The sequence below is a fragment of the Helianthus annuus genome, chromosome 15, assembly GCF_002127325.2.
Source record: "Helianthus annuus cultivar XRQ/B chromosome 15, HanXRQr2.0-SUNRISE, whole genome shotgun sequence".
Classification (NCBI taxonomy): Eukaryota; Viridiplantae; Streptophyta; class Magnoliopsida; order Asterales; family Asteraceae; genus Helianthus; species Helianthus annuus.
In genome coordinates, this window is record NC_035447.2 from 24,603,391 (window position 1) to 24,626,245 (window position 22,855).

Genomic DNA, 22,855 nt, shown 5'->3' on the forward strand with positions numbered 1-22,855 from the left:
AAAATGATTCTTTCAATAAACTCAACTCATGACAAGCATATGTAACTTCCTACCGGATTAGGCAAGATGGTAGCATTCTTTCTCTAGTATGCCCTTACTGTGGTAAATAACATGACTGGTAGAACTAAAACATAAAAACTAAATATTCATTGAAATAAGAAGTTAAAACATATATAAGGCTACACGGGGTGGTCCGTTATACCACCCCACCACGCGTTGAACCATCACGCTACACCGCCGCCGACCACCCCACCACGCGTGGTAAATAAAACGCGTTGAACCGAGCACGCGTTGAAGTTTTGAAAATTTGGACCGTTTGTTGAATTTTTGACCGTTTTAAAACGGTAACAAACATTTAAAAAAAAACTAAACCATTTTATCTATTTATATATCTCCATTTTAACCATTTTACACACACCAATCTACATATTTTAAACCAATTTAAACCCATTTCACACAATTTTTATATCTTTCTCAAATGGAATTCCCTACGGATTCGACGTTTCCAATGTCTAGCGATAGCGATACCGAGTCGTCTTCCGACAACGAGACGCTAAAATATTTTGTGTCGGTGTATAACGAGCTTGATGCCGAGTCGTCCCGCCCAAAGAAGAAGATGGTCGACCGTGATCGTATACGTGCCAACGAAGTTTTGATGAATGATTATTTTGTGGAAAATCCGTGCTACAATGCCGAAACGTTCAGAGATCGGTTTCGTTTAACCAAAGAATTATTTTTAAAGATTGCTGGAGACATCGAAGCAAGCGAGGAATGGTTTCAAGAAGGTTACGATGCGAGGGGCAAAGCAAGCTTCACGCCGATACAAAAATGCACGTCCGCCATTCGCCAACTAGCGACAGGTAACCCTCCCGATCAATATGATGAATATCTAGCTATGTAGGAAAGAACTTCACGTGAATGTTTGCAATTTTTTTGCAACGCGGTCATTAAGTTATATGCTAACGAGTTTTTACGTAAACCGACGAGCCACGACATCTCACGTATTTACGCCGCACACGAGGCTAGATGGCATTTTCCCGGGATGCTCGGTAGCATTGATTGTACACATATTGAGTGGAGAAATTGTCCAAGAGAGTTGCGAGGGGCGTATGTTAGGGGAGACATCAAAAGACCAATCATCATACTAGAAGCGGTGGCGTCGAATGATTTATGGATTTGGCATTCGTATTTCGGTGTTCCAGGTTCAAACAACGACATCAATGTGTTGCATACGTCGCCGTTGTTCCAAAGCGTAACGCATGGTACCGCACCTTCCTCTCCTTTCTACGTTAACGGTCGACATTACAGACGAGGCTTTTTTCTTGTGGATGGTATCTACCCGTCTTGGTCTGTTTTTGTGAAAGCTCTCTCATTTCCTGTCGAGCATAAAGAAAAGGTGTTCAAAAATTGCAAGAATCGGCAAAAAAAGATGTTGAGAGGGCATTTGGTGTTTTAAATGGTAGATGGGGTATACTACACCGACCGGTTCATGCTACGAGTACGAAATCAATATATAGCATAGTGTATGCATGTATCATATTGCACAATATGATGATCAAAGAAGACGGACGTGCAATATCCCCGGATTGGGTGCCAGATCCTCCTACCCAAGTTCAAGTTCCACAAGATATCCATCCACAATTGCGTAACAAAGAAACTCACTTTCGGTTGAGATACGATTTAATCGAACTAGTAGGTTCTCTAGGTTTGGAGTTTCATGATTCGGACGAGGAGTATGTTTTTTTTTAAATTGTATGTTTCTAGTATGTTAAATTGAAGTAGTATGTTTTAAATTTAATGAAATTTTTAATTTTAGTGTTTTATTGTTAATTTCTAAATTAAAAAAATTAGTGAAATTTAATTTTAAAATGAAAATTAAAAAAATTTGGGAGTGATAGAATTTCATCACTAGTGATACCACCCCCCCTATATTTCTATCACTAGTGATAGAAATTTGGTTGATGACATGGCACGATTTTATTGGACAGTGTGAGTGATAGAAACTATCACTAGTGAACCACCCCTCCCCTTCTAATAACCAAAGGTACAGTGCTCTAGCTACCTGATGAAAGTTGGTTTGTCACTAAAAAAGAAAACAACATAATGATATGGCATAATAAATAGATAGAAAATAGATTCATGAAATATTAAGTACTTGAAAATTTGATGCATACGATTACAATACGTGTGTTAAGTTGATGGATTATCTATATATATAATATATGAATAAAGTGTGGGACACGTGTCCTCACATGGTGCAACCATTTTGGTGTTTTGGCGGGAAAAAGTGGGAAAAAGTGATATTTTTATACCGATCCCGCACTGGATATCCATACCCGTTTTTTTTTACCCGGGTATATAAATGTCTAAAAACCTAATCCCTCATTCTTCCTCTCAGTTTATCCATCCTCCTAAGCGTGGTTAGGGTTTCTCATTTCTTCCGCTCCACTCTACATCACAGCCGACCTGTTCTTCTCTGTCTTCTTCGATCTTCATCTCGACGGTACAATCTTCTCTCCTTATTCGTTTTTATGTTTTTGTTATTATGTTTTTATTTTCAGTATTGATGATTAGGTTCATCGTTATTTGAAGTTCAATCGATTGAATGTTTTTCTTCTCAGTCATCTTCGATCTTCATCTCGCAGGCATCACTTTCGATTTTAATCTTATGTAGCCGTTCCATGTGTTTGGATTTATCATTCGGATTTGTGTGTTAGATAGATGTCACAAGATTTCACTTTTGATTTTATTGTTTAATTAAGTTGTTTGAATGTGTTATAGGATCGAAGATTGAAGATTCAGCTTTTTTTCCATTAATCGCCGGTTCCATTTGAATCCTAAAACTTATGTGTTTTTGTGGATACGGCATAAGGCGGCGATAGAGGTGGAGTTCTTTATTCGATCTCAACATTTATGTTCAATCTTTCTACGGGCTTGGGTGCTTTCGGTCCAGAATTTTGGGTTTATTTTTCCCTTTTATCATTTCAATATGTTGATCTGATTATCTTTTATTTTGATTATGTATTGATTTGGAAGCATGTGTTTCATTATATGATCGTCACTGAAGGGGTGAAGGGTTTGTGACTGCAGGAACCCAATTTTTTCGTGAATGAATTTTTTTGTAAGTATTTCTTAATCTGTGTTGCTAAAAAGTCATTGATTTCTTTATATGAGTCATATAGAGGCCAATCAATTTTTCTACGTTATTAATCTAATTTCTACTTGAAGTTTGCAGTCAATCAAAATATCACGGAATTCTTTACGACTACTGTGAAAGCAATGGATTGGTAAGCTTTTTATAGTGTTTTGATTACTTGATGCAAACTGATCTGAATTAGTACTAGGTGATTATGAACTTTGGATATGGTGAAAGCCCTGCTGGAACGATAAATGGGCCTGCTCATCAAATATTCTTCTAGGCTGGTGTGGACAATATCTACCTTCTAGAAGCCGCTGATAAATTCATCCAGCACCAACCAAAGGAGATGTGGTGTTTTAAATATAATGGATAAAAAGTTGGTTAATTATTTACATGATCCGTCATACGAACTTTTACTAAATGCTACCTTTGTCGTATTTGTTGTATACATGGCAGGTTATTGGTGAGTCAGCTGGGTCAATGTTGACTGTGGCTAAAGTTTTCGATACGTTTCTGGTTATTGCCAAGGTGGGGTCTTTAAATACTAATTTCGGATTTGAACTTGTTTATGAACAAAATTACCCTTGCCAATTATCTTACTTATCTTGTCTATGTGTTTTTTAAAATACTTTTGATAGTAATCTGGAAAGGATAGTCAAGATAAGAAGAAGAATCACATCAAGGGACTTCTTGTTGCAGCAACCGACTGCGAACCCCAATATTTAATCCGCCTGCTTGAGGTTATCATATCATAGTAATATATGCTTCAAATTATCGCGCTAAGTTGTTCATATCATTATTGGTATAACCGTTTCATATTTTTTTTGCAGACAAAATTGAGAATCGGTTTAGCAGAGCAAACTCTCTTGACAGCTCTGGGTCATGCCTTTTTCTATACTGAAAAACACCCATCACCACCAGCTCGCACCAATTCACCTCTAGAAGACGTCAGTTGACTTTAATTATAAATTGCATATTTCTAATTTTGACCCGTTGCTAACTTCATTCATAATGTGTTCAGGCTGTGCTAAGATTGTGAAACAAGTGTATGATCGTAATTCCCGTAGATGACAAAATTGTCCCTGCTCTTCTTTCTGGGGGTGTTTGGGATTTGCCCGAAACGTGTTGTTTTTCACCTGGTATTCCAGTTGGACCTATGCTAGCTAAGCCTACTAAAGGTGTATCTGAGATTTTAGATAGATTTCAGAAAATGGAGTTCACTTGTGAACATAAATATGACGGTGAATGGGCCCAGGTGAAATATTAATTAGTTAATGAGTTTATAAAGTATGAACGATTTTTAATAAATGGTTAACAAGTTTCACTTTACACAGATACATTATTTAGAGGATGGCGCGGTTCAAATATACAGCAGAAATGCTGAAAGAAACACCCAGAAGTTTCCGGATGTTGTTGCTGCTTCAAGGTACTTTATCGGGATTGCTTTCTCAGCGAGCAATGAAGGTGTGGTAGGCCGGGCTAGGTTATGGGTTAAAATGAGCCTTTTTTAAAAGTTGAAACGAGAGAGACCGGGTTGGTTCAAACACTTTTTTTTTCTTTCTGTTTTTGATGTTTTCAACAAATAATGAATTTGTTTATTTTATAAGAATGAAGTACACAGATGGTCCCTATGGTTTACCAAAATTTTGGATTTGGTCCCTAGCTTTTCAAAAGTACACGGATGGTCCCGGTGGTTTGTACTTTGTAAGGCATTTGGTCCCAAGCCAACAAATCTAAAGGCTTTAACATGTCTAAGTTAGGGACTAAATGCATTAAAAAGTGCAAACCACAGGGACCATCCATGTCCTTTTGAAAAAAAGATGGGGACTAAATGTGTTACAAAGTACAAAGCACAGGGATCATCCGTGTACTTTTGGAAACTTAGGGACTAAGTCCAAAATTTTGGTGAACCACGGGGACCATGCGTGTAGCTTACTTTAATTTTAGTTACGAAAACAATATTCATACAACAATAATCCACATCTTTGATTAGTATGATGTAGGTGGTTGTTTGCATAATGCATTAAAGGCGGACTTACGAGTTCAACCAGTTTGACCATGTGTGCAATCTCTGGTGCTACAATAAGAACTTATTTGCTAGAAAGATCACGCGTCTGTAGAATTTATCATTGTTTTTTACATTTTATGTGTTGCACCACCCGAGGTAATTCATTTCCCGGATGCACTAGATTATGTTTTATATGGCATTCAACTTAAAACAAGTACTTATTAATCACATTTCAGGAGTCTGAAACGTAGAAAGTTGGAAGTTCAAGAAAGTTTCATTATTATGAACTGAACGGAGTGGACGATTATAAGAGTAACTTGCTACAAAGAAAGCTATGGGTGTTGTTGGAACCAACTCTGATGAACAGGTGCTCACAAAATGGTCACAAACAGGTACTTCTTGGTTGGGTGGATCCTTTTATTGTTTAATTTATAAGGAAAATATATCTGTTAAAACACTTTGGCTGAATTTTAAAGTTGAATAAAACCTTATACAAGCATTATATTGCTACAGTTAAGAAATAAATAATAATAGCTTATGATTCTTGACTTATGGATACCTGATTTGATATTAACTTTTATCCAGAATATCTACGGATATATGGAAGTATCCTTAAGTCAAAGTTTCAAAATATTAATTTGTTTGTCTTTTCATCAAGCATATCTTATCTTTTTTAATCAATGCTTTAAAATTAAAGATGAGCATTTGAGACTTGGTCGCATACGGAACCTTTTTCGGTACCGATTTGGTACCCGTTTTTTTAGTTTTTGGTACGGGTATTTTCGGTACGGTATATTGAATTTTACACACATATACTGGTATAGTACCGTACCGAACATTTTCGGTACCGGTACCTACATTTGCCGATTTTTCGGCACCGGCACACTAACTCTCCAACAAAAACAAAGTGATCCAATCCAAACCCATTTCATTGTTATAACCCGATGATACTAACCCATACATTCGATCACTTCTTCCTTCATCTCCATTTTACATCACAGCCACACTGTTCGTCTCCGTCTTCGAATCTTTAATCTTCATCTCAACGGTATGTTTTACGTCACCACGTCTCCATCTTCTAAGGTATGTTTTTGGTTCAAACACTCAGACCCACATCATTTGATTTTGTTTATTCTACGCCACCACATTTGGTTTTTTAAACATTCTTCTTAATTTAAATTATTTTGCAAAGTGAGATTATTAATAAAATTGTATTTTATATAATTGATACACTTTGTTATGAAAAGAAAATTTGATAAAAAGTGTTTTAGGGCAATCTGACTATATCAAAAAGTTATATAATTTGACCTATCCACCTCTTTTGCCATCTTTAACACCAACCATTTGGCCACATATCTTAATGGCGGGTTAGCTTAAAAATAATATAAAATTTGTTTTCCTACATTTTATATTGTAGATCAAGTTTTCTACCCTTGACTTGGAGCTTTATGGTAAGTATATTCGTGGTGGATCAAAATCTCTTTATGATATTGATCAAAGGTTTGGTAAAAGAATGAATGTGCTTCCTACACTTCCATAGGATCGGTTCGTTTGTGGTTTCAGCCATAATTGTTGGTTCTTTATAATGTTTGTTTTCATTTGATCTTATATCAGTGATGAATAGTCCTTGTGTATGCTTATTTGTACGTTCTTAATTCTTTGTAGTGATGGTCAAAAACATGTGGATATGCTGCTGGTTAGTACAACTATAAGCTACTCTTCCTCCGATTCGGCAGATCATTCGATTATGTCCTTCGACTCGGTCCTAAAATAAGTTTCAGGTTTTTTTTTGTTGGACAACTTTTTTATAAAGCTACCAGTTTTGTTCGTTCTTGTGGATTTGTTCAATCAGTAAGTATCCTTCTATGAGTTCTACTTCTTATGACAGAAAGTTATGCTAACCAAATCAAAATTTTAAAACATGCGGAATAGGCTATGTTTGCTGACACGTACTGGCCGTGTGGCTCAAATATCTTTTGCAATACGGGTCGTACGACATACGACCCGATACACGTAATTGATCGATTAAATCTATATGAATCCTATAAAATTTCTCATAATACTAAAATCTAAGTATTCAACCTAATACAGACTTAAATTAGTAAAAAAAATTAGACTACTTATGTTGTTGCAAGCTAATATTGTCTTTTAACCTTTCAAATACATCTTTTTTTGTCATGTTTAAGTAATCATCTACTAAGATTTTTTTATGACATTTTGCAGCTTATGAAAATGCCTTGGCAGGATTGTCCCCAATTGATACTGTTCAAAAAGTTAGTGGTAGACTAAATTCTCTTCACCCAAAGGACATTCATGTATGAACATTAAGCACACTACAAACTTGCACAAAAAGAACAAGCTGAGAGAAATGAGACAATTATTCTTTATATTGACAGAGATCATAATCACAAGTGCCTTGAAAACATATAGAAAAGCTACTCTTTTTGTTCATCCCAACAAACTGTACCAACAGGGGCAACCGTTCAGCAAAAATATATATGTGAAAAGGTTTCCGATGTTTTAAAGGTATGCTCTTATTTACAACAATGTACAATGGTTCTATATGTATGAGTGTTAGATGTGGCAAGATTGGTGGTTGGATGGATTAGAAAACGAGTCCAAACATGTTCATGTTGAAATGGGACATTTAAAATGTGAGATGAATTGGACCGAGTTGACCTACTAGCAAGATGTGGCAAGATTGGTGCTTCAATTGAGAAGTGGATTAATGTGATATTATATATATTGATAGCCCTGGAAAACGGGTCGGGTCGGGTCGTGTCATGGGTGAAAATGGTTCGGGTCCAGACGGGTTCGAGACAAAACGGGTCAATTAAAAAAGGGTTGTTTTGGTTCGGGTCGAAACGGGTTTGGGTCAACACGGGTTCGGGTCGGAATGGGTTCGGGTATGAACGGGTTTCGGGTTGGGTTGGTTAAAAAATGTTTTTTTAAGTGACTATACATCAAGGGGCCATTTTGTCGGGTTTCGACACGAACCGTATTGTTTGAGATTTTCGATTTGAACAGGTGATTGACGGGTAACATTGTGATAATTTTGAACAGATTCGATAGGTGTTCGAAGAGATTGTTTTTTATTTGATGCACAAGTGATAACAACTATAACAGTTAACAGAAAACAAAATCAGTTGAATGTTTTGAACGGATAAAATGACATTTAGTGATCGTATTGTTCAGTGATTTGTCAAACACTTGATACAAAAGTTCTGTTCGATTTAAGTTTCAGATTGATTCAGACGAATTTTTTATTTGTGTCAGTGATTTTTGATTGATTTCGAACTGATTCGGTTGATTTAGTTATGATTACAGTTTGTTTCAGATCATTTCGAAGTTAAAATATTAATGAAAATTGATTTAGTTATGATTAATTGATTTCAAAGTTAAAATATTAATGGAAATTGAACAAGTTAAAATATTCGGTTGATTTAGTTATGATTAATGTACAGAAAGAATGATGATGATGGAATTGATGAGAAAAAGATTATGAATTGCAAAAGTGTTTTGAATAAGAAAAGAAAGTATGCACAGTTTCATTTGGATTTGGGTCAGTCTGATTTTATGTTTAGAAATTGTAAGATTTGTGGGATGAAGTTTGTGCCTGGAGATGAAGATGATGAGAGGCTGCATAAAGAGTTTCATAAGAGTTATACTCATGGTATTGGCTTGAAGGTATTTGATTTGTAGCAGCATTAAAGTACTACTATGATTAGGTTATTTGACATGTACATTGTTGTGGATCCTCTTTTCTTGATGGATAGTAGAAATTTTTAATTTTACTATGATTAGGTTATTTGACATGTACATTGTTGTGGATCCTCTTTTCTTGATGGATAGTAGAAATTTTTAATTTTGTGACCCAGAATTGTGACCATTGTCCAAACACACTAAAATACAGTAACCTGTTGGTTTGTGGTGAGGCTTCACAAGGACTTTGAACACCCCTTTACCCTAAATGGGTCAACGAATAGATCTTATAAGTTAATAATTTTTATTCGTATTATAAACGGGTGGCATGTTTTATTTTAGTACAATCTCAACATGACTTTTTTATTTGACTGGTTGAAAGGGGTTAGACTAGCCAACCCAAATTACTATCGTGGATTCGTGTCGTGTTTTGGTTGTGTTAAGAATTGACACACCACTTTGAAACTAAATACAGGAATAAATTGGCTATTTTTACTTTTTGAATTTTGAATGTTGTCTTCACTATACTAATCATTCATATATTCTTTTGCTCAAGGGTTGGTGTAAAGAAAGAGTGCTTGATACACACTCGTCACAAAATGGGCGTGTTATTTTAGTACAGAACGATTATCCTCCTGCTCATATTAAAAAGGTACACCAGACTTTTGTTACACGATGAAATGCTTGCATAATATTATGAAATGCTTGCATAATATCAGGAATAATGTTATCGATAACCCTTTTAAATGAACTTGCGATAATAGGTTGAGGAGGTTATTAAGATGATGGAGATGGAACTTGGTGATGGATGGATCTTTCATAAAGACTGTAAGGTGTCTATTTCAACAATTTTCTTGATTTGACTTCTTGACTTTTTCCTTCATGATAGATGTTTAATTATTAAAAACTAATATTTGGTAGGTTTATCTTTATTAAAAGAGTTAATTACACAAATGGGTCCTGTAGTTTATACATAATTTCGTCTTTGGGTACTAACTTATTTTTTTAACAGGTTTAGGTTCTATAGTTTCAATTTTGTAACACCTTTGGGTACTGACACCAAAATTAGTTAATTAATGACTAAAATACCCTTGCATTTTTTTTAAGTTTATCAATGTAACACATTTGGGTACTAACACCTAATTTTATTTAAGTTTAAATCAATTTTACAAAATCTATTTATTTTTTTATTTTCATTATTTTATTATATCTCTTAATTAACATAAACTCTATTTATTTTTTTTTTATTTTCATATTTTTATTAAATTTCTTATTTAACATAAAATCTACTTGTTACACCAGTATTTTTTTTAAATAGATTTTTTAAATAAAATCTACTAGCTATATAGTTTTATGTAAATTAAATTTTAATTTTCAGTTTTGGATTGAAATGATTGATAATAATAAATATCTTTCATGTAAAAAAAATTAAGCCATTTTTAACTCGTTTTTTTTTTCATTTACATTTTACTATTTTAGAAAATATTTAATTTACATAAAATCTACTAGTTGCACCAGTAAAATCTACTAGCTATATAGTTTTATGTAAATTAAAAATCTATTTTACAAAAAAAAAAACGAGTTAAAAAAGGCTTAAATTTTTTTAGTTTTATCTAAAATACCTAGCTATATAGTTTTATCTAAAATACCTAGCTATATAGTTTTATGTAAATTAAATATCTTTCTAAAATAGTAAAATGTAAATGAAGAAAAAAACGAGTTAAAAAAAGGCTTAATTTTTTTACATGAAAGATATTTATTAGTATCAATCATTTCAATCCAAAATTGAAAATGAAAATTTAATTTACATAAAACTATATAGCTAGTAGATTTTATTTAAAAATCTATTTAAAAAAATACTGGTGTAACAAGTAGATTTTATGTTAAATAAGAAATTTAATAAAATATGAAAATGAAAAAAATAAATAGAGTTTATGTTAATTAAGAGATATAATAAAATAATGAAAATAAAAAAATAAATAGATTTTGTAAAATTGATTTAAACTTAAATAAAATTAGGTGTTAGTACCCAAATGTGTTACATTGATAAACTTAAAAAAATGCAAGGGTATTTTAGTCATTAATTAACTAATTTTGGTGTTAGTACCCAAAGGTGTTACAAAATTGAAACCATAGAACCTAAACCTGTTAAAAAAATAAGTTAGTACCCTAAGCTGAAATTATGTATAAACCACATGACCCATTTGTGTAATTAACTCTTATTAAAAACTATATTTGCCATCTACAACAAGAAAGCCGAGTTGTATGAAAAGCTGGCAAGGGGAGAAGTATTTGATGAGGAAGATAAGGAGAAATATTGTATTGATTTTTTCAGTAAGACCTATGTAAATGACGAACCACAAAGACATAGCCCGTTTTCTCAATAACAATTAAAACGTAATAAGCTTTACACAAAAACTATGAATACACAAGTAGACAAACTTAGGATACTGATGAAACGAAACAAATAAATTATTGTCAGAAGGGAAAGAAGATACTAACGACTTTCAATATGTTGTTTGTGTACCTTTTATTATCGAAAACTAAATTCTCCTAACCCGGGATGTTCCCGGGTGATAGCCTAGTAATCTATATAAAAATTATAAAGCGTAGTCATTTGAAATTAGTAAAATGTAGTTCAAAGAACATGCATGTTTTGCATTTGTCCTCAACATCGGTTCAATGCATTTAGGTATTAGTAAAATGTAGTTCAAAGAACATGCATGTTTTGTATTTGTCATCAACATCGGTTCAATGCATTTAGGTATAATGATTAAATGTCATAAAGACAAATAAGAATATTCAAATGAGAAAGATAATAGAAATTTCGACATTACACCATTTTTTTGGTTTGATCGATTTGTACTACGAAAGTTCCGTGAAAGAGTCTCGTCTATTGTAATGGAGAGAGAGAGAGTAGCTTCAGAGGTGCGTAGCTTATATGGATGGGCGTCCTAGTGAGAGAGAAAGACCGATATGTGAACCACGGCGGATTTAGAAAAAAAAAACGTCAAGAACAACGTTTCAAAATTTTCTTTTATATAGGGGTAGCAAAATCGAAAAAAACGTCAATTTTTTCCAAAATTTACACTACCGCCAGAACGTTAAGTGGTAACAAGGGCTACCCCTTGTCTCAAGCTACATCCGCCCCTGATGTTAAAGGCGATGATATTTAGAAACAGAGGGAGTAAAGAGAGCCAGATCAATGTGAGGAAGAGAAAGAGAAAGGGGAGAAGTGACATACTGACATGAAAGTGAAAGACCGTCATGTTACTTGTCCCCTTTCTGTAGAAGAAAGTCCAAAAATGTATGTGTTTGAAGAGCTACTAAACAGAAGTTAATTTTATACATTCACACTTATAAATTTTCATTTTGGTAATGTTTGAAAGAGAACTTTTCAACAAACAATTCATCAATTTCACTATAAAAATAAGAAAAAACAAGTTACATGTCAGATGAAAAAAAAAATATGCTAAAATGTAAGTTTTACAAACGCTTTTTTTTTTAATTATTAGATTGAATAACTTTTTATTTCTTTCAAGTTTGATATATCCAAATAGAATAGAATTAACGAGTGAGGCTACGGATAGGGACATAAAAATAGCACTTTGTGCAGAATAAAATTCCCGGAACACGTGTATGGTTCAAAACATTTGATAGCTCAAGCTTAAGGTAGGAATAAGATTCGAAACTCTTTTATGCTTTTTGACGATCTAATTCATATACTTCAATTTGTTATTATTTGACATAAATAAAATAGTATTTTAAGAATAAAGTATTCTTTACTTCTTATGTAGTTGCATTTTATTTGATCATTTTATGATCTTGCCATTAAAAATGTTATTTTTAACTATATTCATGTAATTTTTTTAATTGCGAATTTCTTGCGTTTGTGAGACTTGAATCTAATACTTCACACTTAATGTATTCAAAAGGTTTGTCTTACCACTAGACCACCAACCCTAATAAGTTGCATGTGTGTAAATATAATAGACATGTGTTAGATGTTGTTTATAATTAATATTTTTTTTTATAAAATAAAATCAAATTTAAATTTTGTTCTCTGTTATTATCTTATTTCATTTGTAATTTTGTTAATAGGATGAAATGCAAACAATGCAAAATTGAAGACAAGTATCTTTACTCTTTTTGACTTTAATAAAGTTACTATTATATAACATTTTAAAGATAAACGTTGGTGAGCGGTGTTTAGATAATCGGCTTCTTCCATCTGTTGTGCCCCTGTCATGTAACACCATCAATTTACTCTTTTCTACCTCTAAATGATATATAGAAAACGCCGTTAATTTAATGAGAAAACAAATACTTTAAATGTTCCAGTAAAATACGGAAACGTAAAGAAAAAGTAAAGTTTAACTAAATGCGCAAAACAAACGCGTCCAAAAATTAATGCAATAATATATAAAAAAAATAAGTTCAAAGGTTTAATGATGTGACTCCGTGAATGTCCCTAATCGTGTGCAATACCTAGCAACCTGCGAATGTATGCTAACAAGTGTCAACAAGGAGTTGATGAGTTCATAAAATGTAATTGTAATAAACAGAGTTGTAGGATAAAGGAAATTTCAATTGTATCTTAGGTAGGTAGCAGGTTACAAGTTTCTAATCGTTTTGAACCGAAGCTGACAGCATGAGTCCGTGCCTTCCACCACGTCATATCAAATGATGATGCGGATGTTAGGTTAATATTACACCCGTTCGAACTCCAGTCGTGCTAGCGCGACTAGCTCGGGCGGGGTTTGTCAAACCCAATAGCACTACTCAAGATTACCTCGCTAACTTCCTATATTAACGGTTTAGGCGTGTAAGAACTTTCATGATATGTGTAGCGTTTAGCAAACATGTGATATAAATGAATTACCAAATCTAAAGAAAAGTCGCAAAGTGTTTCCCTCCATGAAAGCGTAGCGTTTTAGTTTCCTACCAAGAAAGAGTACATAAAAGAAGTAGTGAACTCACCTAGGGTATAATGGAAAACCGCTAACGATAACTAGATTGCCCTTAGATTGCTTAGGATTGGTCAAGATTCCAACGAACTTCAAGATCCAAGCTTCAAAAATCGATGGATTAGGATTTGGTTAGTGAGTTTGTGAGTTGAGAGGTCGCAAGAGAGGGAGAGAAGCCATGTGGAAGAGGGGGGGGGGGTGACCACAAGTATGGGGTTTTAGGTTGGGTTTATAGTTTTGTTTTTTATAAAACAATTAAGAAGGATCCATGGGCTTCCATCTCGGGCTTTTTATCCAACTAAGGCTCGTTTTCTAATAGCATACATTACTAAATAAGATTCCTCAAGTTTTTATTTTTCTAACAATCGCCACAGAATAGTAAAACACGAAATCGAACAACTTACACGTAAAAACACGCAATTCACGTAAATTACACATAATACACGTAAATACCAAAAAGCATATAAATTCACATAATATATTCATTTAACTTTTTCCAGAATTATTATTTCACGAAATCGCCGTTTTGTTGTTTACAGGCTGTAAACATGGGCCACGCCCACGGCTCGTAAACTTAAGTGTGATCCACAGCAGCCCAATTCCCAATGCGGATTCTATATCAGATCAACTGACGACGCTTACGGTTCGTAACCTCGGTCGAATACGGGTCGTAAGTTTCTTAGCTTTGTCGGTTGTCCTCTGCTTTTCACCTGATGTTCTATTTATGCCCTTTTACATCCAAATCACCTTCCATTAAGCATTTACCTGCAAATCTCAACAAAACGTTAATTTATATCTATTCTTATCAGATTTACCACAATTTCCCCTTTAAAATGGGTCTTTTAAAATTAAAATATTACGTATCTTACGGCTACATCACCTACTTAATACCCTAGCACCTCCCATTTATGCACTTTCTCTGCAGCTTATAGTTTGTCTAACATTTTTGATTGGTTTAGAATTTATGGTTTAAGATTTATGTGACTTGCTTTTACAATATCTATCAAATAAGATAATTTATTATGTATATTATAATATATAAATATATAATATACTTCCAAGCCAAGAAAAATGCTATCGACGTTTGCTACAATCCACTTCCGCGCATTCATACTCAAAATCACCACCTTCTAAAAGGAATATAAAAAGTCAAATTCCCCCTCCAAGTCGGTAATCTAAAAACACCACTTGATCTCATCTTCAACGAATCAAAGAATTTGAATGTTGATGAATAATTCAAATCCCTTTTCAATTTCACTTTTACTCTTAAATCATCAACTATAAAAAAAAAGAGATTTTCGATGTAAGAGAAGAGGACAACTACCCTAAAAATCGTACTAACCGATTCAAATATTATCTAAAACATAAATATCAGAAATTTCAATACTTGTAAGACATTAATTATTATTATCTTTATTAATATTAATATTATTAATATCTATTAATTATTATTATTATTACGTCCCGCTTGCGGTATGCGCATATAATGTATATATGTGTGAGCGCTCGGGGGCAAAAGTGAAAGTGCACTAATTTTAACGTTATTTTACTAATTTCGTGAAAATAATGTTAAAAGAGAGAGATGGTTAATCATGCATCATGTGGTGGCGTTGATAGCCGAAAGACAAGGGAGTACATGCACTAATTAGCCGTTGTCTTAATTGTCGAGTGTTATGTGCCTTATGTCCAAGGCTTGATACAAAACTACCATCGAGCCGGGGGTCTCACTAGAAACAACCTCTCTATTCCTACGAGGTAGAGGTAAGGCTGTCTACATCTTACCATTCTCAGACCCTACCTTAGCTTTGCTATTGGTGGGATTTACTGAGTATGATTTTTTTTTTGAAAGGTAAATTTCATAATTTACTGAGTATGATGATGAGTAGGGGTGTAAACAAGCCTAGAGGCTCGAGAGCTACTCGTGATCGGCTTGATTAAAAGCTCGAACGAGCCGAGCCTTAACGAGCCCGAGCCCGAGCTCAAGCCTGAAATAGAGCTCGTTTTGTTATCGAGTCCGAGCTCGAGCCTGAAATACAAAGCTTGTTTAGGCTCGCGAGCCTAAACGAGCCCATACAAAATGTTAATTTTTTTATATATAATATATTAATAATGATGATAACATTGATGAGCCGAGCTAGAGCCGAGCTTTGGCTCGTTTAAGCGATGTTGAAGTGAGCTCGAGCCGAGCTTTTAGCTGTTTAAGGTTGTTCTCAAAATAGTTCAAGCCGAGCTGGAGCTTTGGGTTTTACTCGCGAGCCGAGCTCGAGCTCAAAAAATTAAGCTCGAACCGAGCCGAGCTCGAGCTCGAGCTTCATAAAAACCTAACGAGCCGAGCTCGAGCCTGGTCGAGCTCGGGCTCGGCCCAGCTCGTTTACACCCCTAATGATGATTATTATTATTATTATTATTATTATTATTATTATTATTATTATTATTATTATTATTATTATTATTATTAATTACTGTAATTATATTATATTATATATTATATATTATATATTATATTATATATTATATATTATATATTATATATTATATTATATATTATTATTATTATTAATTATTAATTATTATTATTAATTAATTAATATTAGAAACTGAAATGAATAGTGCCACGAGCCTGGCACATATTCATTGGACCAACTCTTCAACCCACATGTTCTATTCCTGTTAAACCTTTTGCCACAAAAAAGATGATACGATACAATTGCCAGAGATATGGTGAAAGGAGAGAGTATCAGGCACGATGGCGAGTGGCTAGGATGTGGCGGAGTAATGGCGGTGTTTCCGTCGAGTGCTTGGTTGGGATTCACTAAACAGAAGACAAGGCGGCTTATGGTAGATCGGTTCGGTCACACAAGCAGCCGTACAATAAGCGCCAGTTGTGGTCCCATATCAAGCAATCAATACTGGTAAGTTTATCACCTCCGATTTGGTTATGAAATCAGTATATCAATGTCATACAACATCCTTTTCGGCTGGATCTGGTGTTAATGGTGATGTTTGTTCAGGTTCCGGCCATATAAGGGTTCCGGCCGTTATCCGGTCACCAACTTTCATCTTGGATGGTTGATTGGGCGGCTCTTGGAGGTGATTGAGTTAGTTGTGAAATGCGTCTTTTATGCAAAATATTTGCTTGAGTTATGGACCGATGGCGATATAGATAGGTTTAAGAAAAACAACGAAAATGTTATAGATTTAGAAAGGGTTGAGGTTTTTTTTGAATGGCAGGGTGTACTAGATTTTTTAGTACTGGATATGATTTTGATTATTTTTGGAAGGTTTAAGAGGTTTACTCAGATCAATTTCATAAGACAGAGGAACTATATGTGAACGATTTGCCTGAGCTTTTGATTGACTGCAATATAGATTTTAAGGACGGTAACAAAACTGTTATGGTATCATGAAGGTTTGTGGATGTTTTGAACAACAATGTGTGTTGGACGATTTTTATTAGACCACCCGTAGTGGGGCGTGATTTAAAAAAAAATGAAAAAAAACGCCCCAAAACGCCCCCTCCATTACACTAGGCGTTATTTAAAAAAAAAAAATCAGAAAATTGATTTTGGCGTTATTAAGAAAACGCTGCATGGCTCCATTTGATTCTTGCATGTGGCCAATGGGAGAAGAAGTGGGTTTGACTAGCCAATGATCATTTAGGTTGCCTTTTTTTTGTTTAATGATTGGAAGGGGCATTATTTGGGCATTATTCCCACTACACCATTTTTGCAATAACGCCCCATGCTGACTGGACTGCCACGTATCGGATAATGCCCTATGGTGGGGGCATTATTTTTCTTAACCACTACACATGGTCTTAGTGAGTATAACTTTTATGTTTAGATTTATAACATTAAAGAAGCTTGCTCAACTGTCTGTGGTTGATAGAAGAGATAGAGGGGAGCAAGAGCAACAAGATAAATGGTGAAAAACGGTCCATATTTCTATGATGTTTGTGGTTGAAGCTTTGCTATATTTAAACTCTAAGTGGACTTCTTATGTGCAAGTATTAGGACGATACATTAGTCACAAAACTAACTTTGTTCAACAAGTATTTAAATTCTTTTTATATATGTGTTATCACCAAACATAATCTGTCATTAGTCCAATCGCACCAGAATTCACGTACAAACTGGAATTCCTGCTGCAACCAGACTTCACCATCAAACTGGTATTCCCGTCGCGACACACAAACGGTTTTAATAAATACAAAACATGTATTCCGGATATTTCTCTTTGTTCGGTTCTTTTTATCGTTGTAATGTGTTTATTTTTAGTTTTTGATATATTTTAGGTTTTTTCCTTTTGTTTGCTGTAGTGAGTTACTGAAACCCCGCTGCAACGCGCGCGATTGATCTCACTAGTTTTTGATAAAAAGTATACAAAATTTGTTTGAATACTATATCATTTTAACTTTCTTAATTTACTTTTGTCTAAACGAGTTCAACTAATTAGATTTATTCGCACTCCGCGGTTGGAAATTTGTTGGTGTCGATATAGTTCGTCGTATATATAAAAAAACCCTAAAAAATAAAGTCGTGTTATTAGTGGCGGATCCAGAAATTTTTCATGGGGTGCGGAATATTTTTAAAGATTTTAGGCCCTAGTTATATAAAAAAAAAGTCGGTTCATATCGGGTTGGGTCATGTAAAACAAAAGAACATCAAGCTAAAATTTATATGATCATTAAAAACACGTCAAATGTCGTTACAAACATATTTAAAATGTCGCCCTACGAGTTTTCATTTTTTTAAATCTATCCAAAACATCATGTAGAGCTACTTTTCTAAACAAGTCTTTCTCTATATAATATATACAGCTAATTTTCAACACTAAACACTTAAACAATGATCACCAAACTTTATAATTTTCAACTTAAAATTCCAGCCATAGTTTTAATTGTTGGTTCCTTGTAACTAACCATTTAAACACACTAAACTTTAACTAAAACAACAAAATTAACCAACTAAAGTTTCAAAAAACAACAAAACAACTAAAATTTCAAACTCTTTTTTGACAATTTTATTTCTCCTAAAAATCCAAATAAAATAAGAAAACAACAAAATAATCGAACCATACCGGGAAAGAGTGACGAAGATGTTGTTTTCGTGAGTTTGGTGGCCAGAATTTACTATTCTCCGGTGAAATCCGAAGGTGCTGCTGCCTGATGAATACATGTTGTGCGCTGTTGTTGGTGTTATGGGTCTAGGATCCCAAAACAAAGAGTGAGACGAGAGAAGGGGAAAGGGTGGTGGGTTCGGTTATTATATTTTAGTTCAAATTAGATTATTAGATTGGGCTGGGCTTGGGTTATGGGGTGTTTATTGGGATATAGGTTAAGAGAAAGTTAATTGAGTTAAGTGAAAGTTAATTTAAGTGGAAAGTTAATTAGGTTATAATAAAAAAAAATCAGTGTTTACATAAAAAAATTTATAAATTCATAAGATTTTTTTTCCTAGGGGTACAATCAAAAATTTCCAAGGGGTGCGGACGGAAATTTTCAAGAGGTGCGGTCAAGATTTTACCAGGAATTTAGCACTAGATATTTTTTTCAACGGGTGCGCCCACCCACTTTGGGCAATAGGTGGGTACACCCATATGTGTTATGCTTTTGGGTCAATATTAATTCGTTTTGTTACAACACTTACACCATGTACAAGAGAAAAAATCAAATTATATAATAGTATATTATTCAAAATGTAATGTAACTAGAAAACGAGCCCGCGTGCGTTGCGCTGCGGACCACAAAATTGACTCGAAGTATATTGATCTATCAAACACTTCCTTAGGCAAGTACGGTACCGAAAACTTATTCTAACAGATGATTCATGGAAACAATTTTGATCATTTAGATCATAAAAACACTCCTGCTCAGTCATTCAGTTGTAAACGAATAAATACTAAAAAAGACGATATCAAACACAAAAAACACAGATATATCTTGTTAGCAACTCTCACGACTCTTTATATTTTATTAAGCCCAAACACCAAACATTATAATGACCCTAAACCACTCCTGATGACTTTCTTGTGTGTTCGGCCATCACACTCCCCAAATTAAAAGAGCCTCATTGCCCCACTCTGGTCAGCCTATGTTGTTTATTCGAGCCCACACTGGCTTCAGAGTTTGTCTTGGGCGTTCCCCCGGGAAACCATACCGTCGGGGCCTAAAGCTCTACCATGAAGTTCACAATAACACATGTCTTCAACACCCAGCAACACGTCAAGTAATGGCATAAATCACATAACTAATTCAATAGTAAATGCATTTAAATTGAATAAGATGAATGATGAGTTATGTCAAACAGAAAGGAAAAAAACACATACCGCGTAATGGAGGTGGGGAAAACTCTATCAATGGTGCTTGCAGCCATAGAAATAATCCACGGAGCTGTGTTTGAGGATACGGGCCAGAATTCCCACAAGAAGAAACCACAGCGATCCCACGAGCCACAGCATGAAACGAACCAACGGATAACGGATCATCAACATACGTAGGTAACGGCGGAGAAGTGCCCAACGAAACAGAAATAACATCCACACCATCATGGATGGAATCATAAAATGCAGCAAGAATATCAGCCGAGCTACAACCACCAGTGGCCCAACAAACCTTATATATAGGCAAATGAGATGATGGTGCTCCACCTCGGGCTAGCTCGAAGAAACTGGTGTCTTCTACTATTGCCTCGGATGCAATGGAGGAAGTGTGGGTCCCATGAACATACGCATCGTGCGGTGAAAGAAATTCAGAACCATCGGTTGTGTCCAAATTTCCAAATTCGGCTTTGTATCCCTTAACATACCATCGGGCACCAATGATTTTCCTATTTTAGTTAAAAATGAAAAACTTCTAAATACATTCATTTGTTTGATTTAAGAGATCAAGTCTGGCTTTCTAAAGTTAAACTTTATACAGAAACTAATACTTTCTTTATAGCAATGCATTTAAATAATCACTAATAAGTCTCAAGTTTAAATGAAATAAAGTAATCATAAAAATGGATTCGAGAATTGGTACGACACTTTGCTTTATGTTGTAGCCTTGTACACAAAGTATGTCAAACCTTTCCCACCTGTACAACATATTAAATGCAATCTTATAACTTCTATTATTTACTACTTAAGATGGTCACTTGTAGCATTAAAGAGATTTCGATAATTTACCACAACACGATCCTCTACGTGGTCAAAAGGACCAAACAAGTCTGAGGTCGTCGGGATCTCCGCCTTTAGACAAAGTGGTCGCCTGGCCTTCAGTAGCTCCTGCATAAGAAATAAATTTCACAAGATTTTCAAGTGATGAAAAAGAAGAGTTCAGGATATTTACATCAACTCGCTCCTCTAAACTCGTGAGACGTGTCATAACCAACGGCTTCTGTAACGTATCCATTGTTTTCTCCATATTTGTCCTTGACCCCGTACTTTGGTGACCAGTGGTGTTGTCTGAGCTTGGCATTGTGGTGGGGTCAGCAACGTCCTTTGCCAACTGGTCAGGGACCATAACCGACGGCTGAGATGGTGATGGTAAGCGTGCCTTCTTCAACAGCGGTGAAGAATCATAAGCATAGTCGTCAAAAAACTGACATCTGGCGCGCCACCAATCAGTGGTGCGCTCTTCAGGAGTTGGTGTCAACACTGGTAGTGGCTCAAATCCAGGCTGAAAATTAATGGCACACTTAATTAAGTAATCTGTAATACTAATAAACTAATTAAAAGATAAGAAAAACTAATTTACATACTACATACAACATACCACTATGGCATCCGTGACAAATGGTAGTGCAAGGTTCCACGTTATACACTTGTTCTTGCCCCAGCCGATGGCTCTGGGAATCCCACCATGCTTGATAGCAAACGTATTAGCGTAAGGGAAAATCTTGAAGATCCATATTTAGAAAATCATAATAAAACAATTTTCAAAAAAGTAAACTATTGTTACAAAAAAAGAGTAAAATGCCATGGATTTCTGTAGCTTATCCTTCGCCTAAATTAAAAAAACACGAAGCAATAACCGAAAATTGTTTAACTTATTACTTAATCAAGTGAAATAGTAACAAATACCTTTTGCGTTCTCCTTGTATCCCATTTGTAATTCTGATTTTGATCTCCCGTAATCCCCTTCCTACACAAAACTCAAACTCTAAATCTTAATTTCATCATCAAAAACTCATTCCTCCGGTTACTATCCCCGCCATAGTTTTGTTCATGATCCTGTTCACCAGAGACAATCTCGCCCCCTCGAGCAGCCGGCAACAGCACTGCAACACCGGCGCTCTTTCTATATCTACTCTCGCGGCGCTCTATCTCTTCAAACATGGTTCTCTCTCCGTCGCCAGTGTTTTGTATCGCATGAGAGATGGTTGAGGAGGAAGGGATGAGTGTTTTGGCTGATGTGGTGGGGTGAAGGGTGGTGTCTGAGTAGTGATGAGGGTGAACTGGTGAAGTGATGATAGAGAAGCAAAAGCACACGGTTTTCTCAAAACCACCGTACAACACTGGAAGCAAAATTTACAACCTCTATTGCACAGAATTGTTGTAAATTAGAGTTTTATATAATGCATGAAATTGAAAGTTAAGATATTAGTTAGTTATATAATAAAGTTTTAGTATTCATAATTTGCAACCGATTATAACATATTTTTAAATCTAACACTAATAAAAGAGTCTCTTTAATGCCACATGACATTCTCTTATAATAAACTAGGTTATTGCCCCGTGTAATACACGGGGTGAATCAAAATTATAATGTGAAACAAAAAAAAAATATGTTCATAATATGATCTACGTATATATAATATAGAGTAATATGCAGACCAAATACGAAATAAATATTGAAGTTTGTATAGTCATTCATAATAATATGATCTGTTATTTGTTTTAGGATTTGTCACAGGAACTTAAAATTTTGTATCACTACTAATATTTATTGTGACATTTTCTTGTTCAAAGGTAAGGTGTCTAATTTTATCTGATAATAGATTATTCTGACGGATTAATGTTGGCATAATATTATATTTTCTACCATCCAAATATAGT

The 22,855-nt window shown here is 34.6% G+C and overlaps 1 protein-coding gene and 1 long non-coding RNA gene across 53 annotated transcripts; one reads left to right on the plus strand and one right to left on the minus strand.

Moving 5' to 3' along the window:
* Positions 1 to 2,372: 2,372 nt before the first annotated feature.
* On the plus strand, positions 2,373 to 17,180 carry LOC110911042. Of its 45 annotated transcripts, none has more exons than XR_004880521.1 (19): positions 2,373 to 2,503; positions 2,782 to 2,884; positions 3,037 to 3,121; positions 3,229 to 3,287; positions 3,345 to 3,667; positions 3,778 to 3,879; positions 3,970 to 4,086; positions 4,161 to 4,394; positions 4,474 to 4,565; positions 5,133 to 5,303; positions 5,384 to 5,539; positions 6,149 to 6,998; positions 7,371 to 7,673; positions 8,612 to 8,834; positions 9,406 to 9,501; positions 9,614 to 9,682; positions 14,356 to 14,486; positions 16,531 to 16,728; positions 16,828 to 17,180. It is a non-coding gene; the product is annotated as an uncharacterized LOC110911042 (long non-coding RNA). The 45 variants fall into 45 exon arrangements; XR_004880523.1 differs by having other exon boundaries at positions 14,356 to 14,459; XR_004880524.1 differs by lacking the exon at positions 14,356 to 14,486.
* A 2,435-nt stretch (positions 17,181 to 19,615) lies between these two features.
* LOC110913440 lies at positions 19,616 to 22,276 on the minus strand. 8 transcript variants are annotated; one of them, XR_004880566.1, is made up of 7 exons: positions 21,986 to 22,274; positions 21,881 to 21,941; positions 21,573 to 21,662; positions 21,147 to 21,476; positions 20,984 to 21,082; positions 20,144 to 20,643; positions 19,616 to 20,019 (listed from the first exon to the last, which is right to left on the minus strand). XR_004880566.1 is itself a non-coding variant. In XM_035983734.1 (6 exons), exons 1-6 carry the CDS (start codon positions 22,024 to 22,026, stop codon positions 20,614 to 20,616), a joined length of 651 nt encoding a protein of 216 aa, XP_035839627.1. In that variant the 5' UTR covers positions 22,027 to 22,274; the 3' UTR covers positions 19,616 to 20,613. The 8 variants fall into 8 exon arrangements, 3 of the variants coding, with proteins under 3 accessions (XP_035839627.1, XP_035839628.1, XP_035839626.1); XR_004880565.1 differs by having other exon boundaries at positions 19,616 to 20,064; XR_004880567.1 differs by having other exon boundaries at positions 20,144 to 20,892.
* Positions 22,277 to 22,855: the final 579 nt, after the last annotated feature.

Excerpts from the sequence above, each read along its gene's own strand:
- LOC110913440 (XM_035983733.1), bottom strand. The coding sequence starts at position 22,026 with ATGAACAAAACTATGGCGGGGATAGTAACCGGAGGAATGAG. Across the intron at positions 21,663-21,880 it reads ATACAAGGAGAACGCAAAAG|CATGGTGGGATTCCCAGAGC; the intron begins GTATTTGTTACT and ends TTTGCTATCAAG. Across the intron at positions 21,083-21,146 it reads GTTTAGAGGAGCGAGTTGAT|GAGCTACTGAAGGCCAGGCG; the intron begins GTAAATATCCTG and ends TTTCTTATGCAG.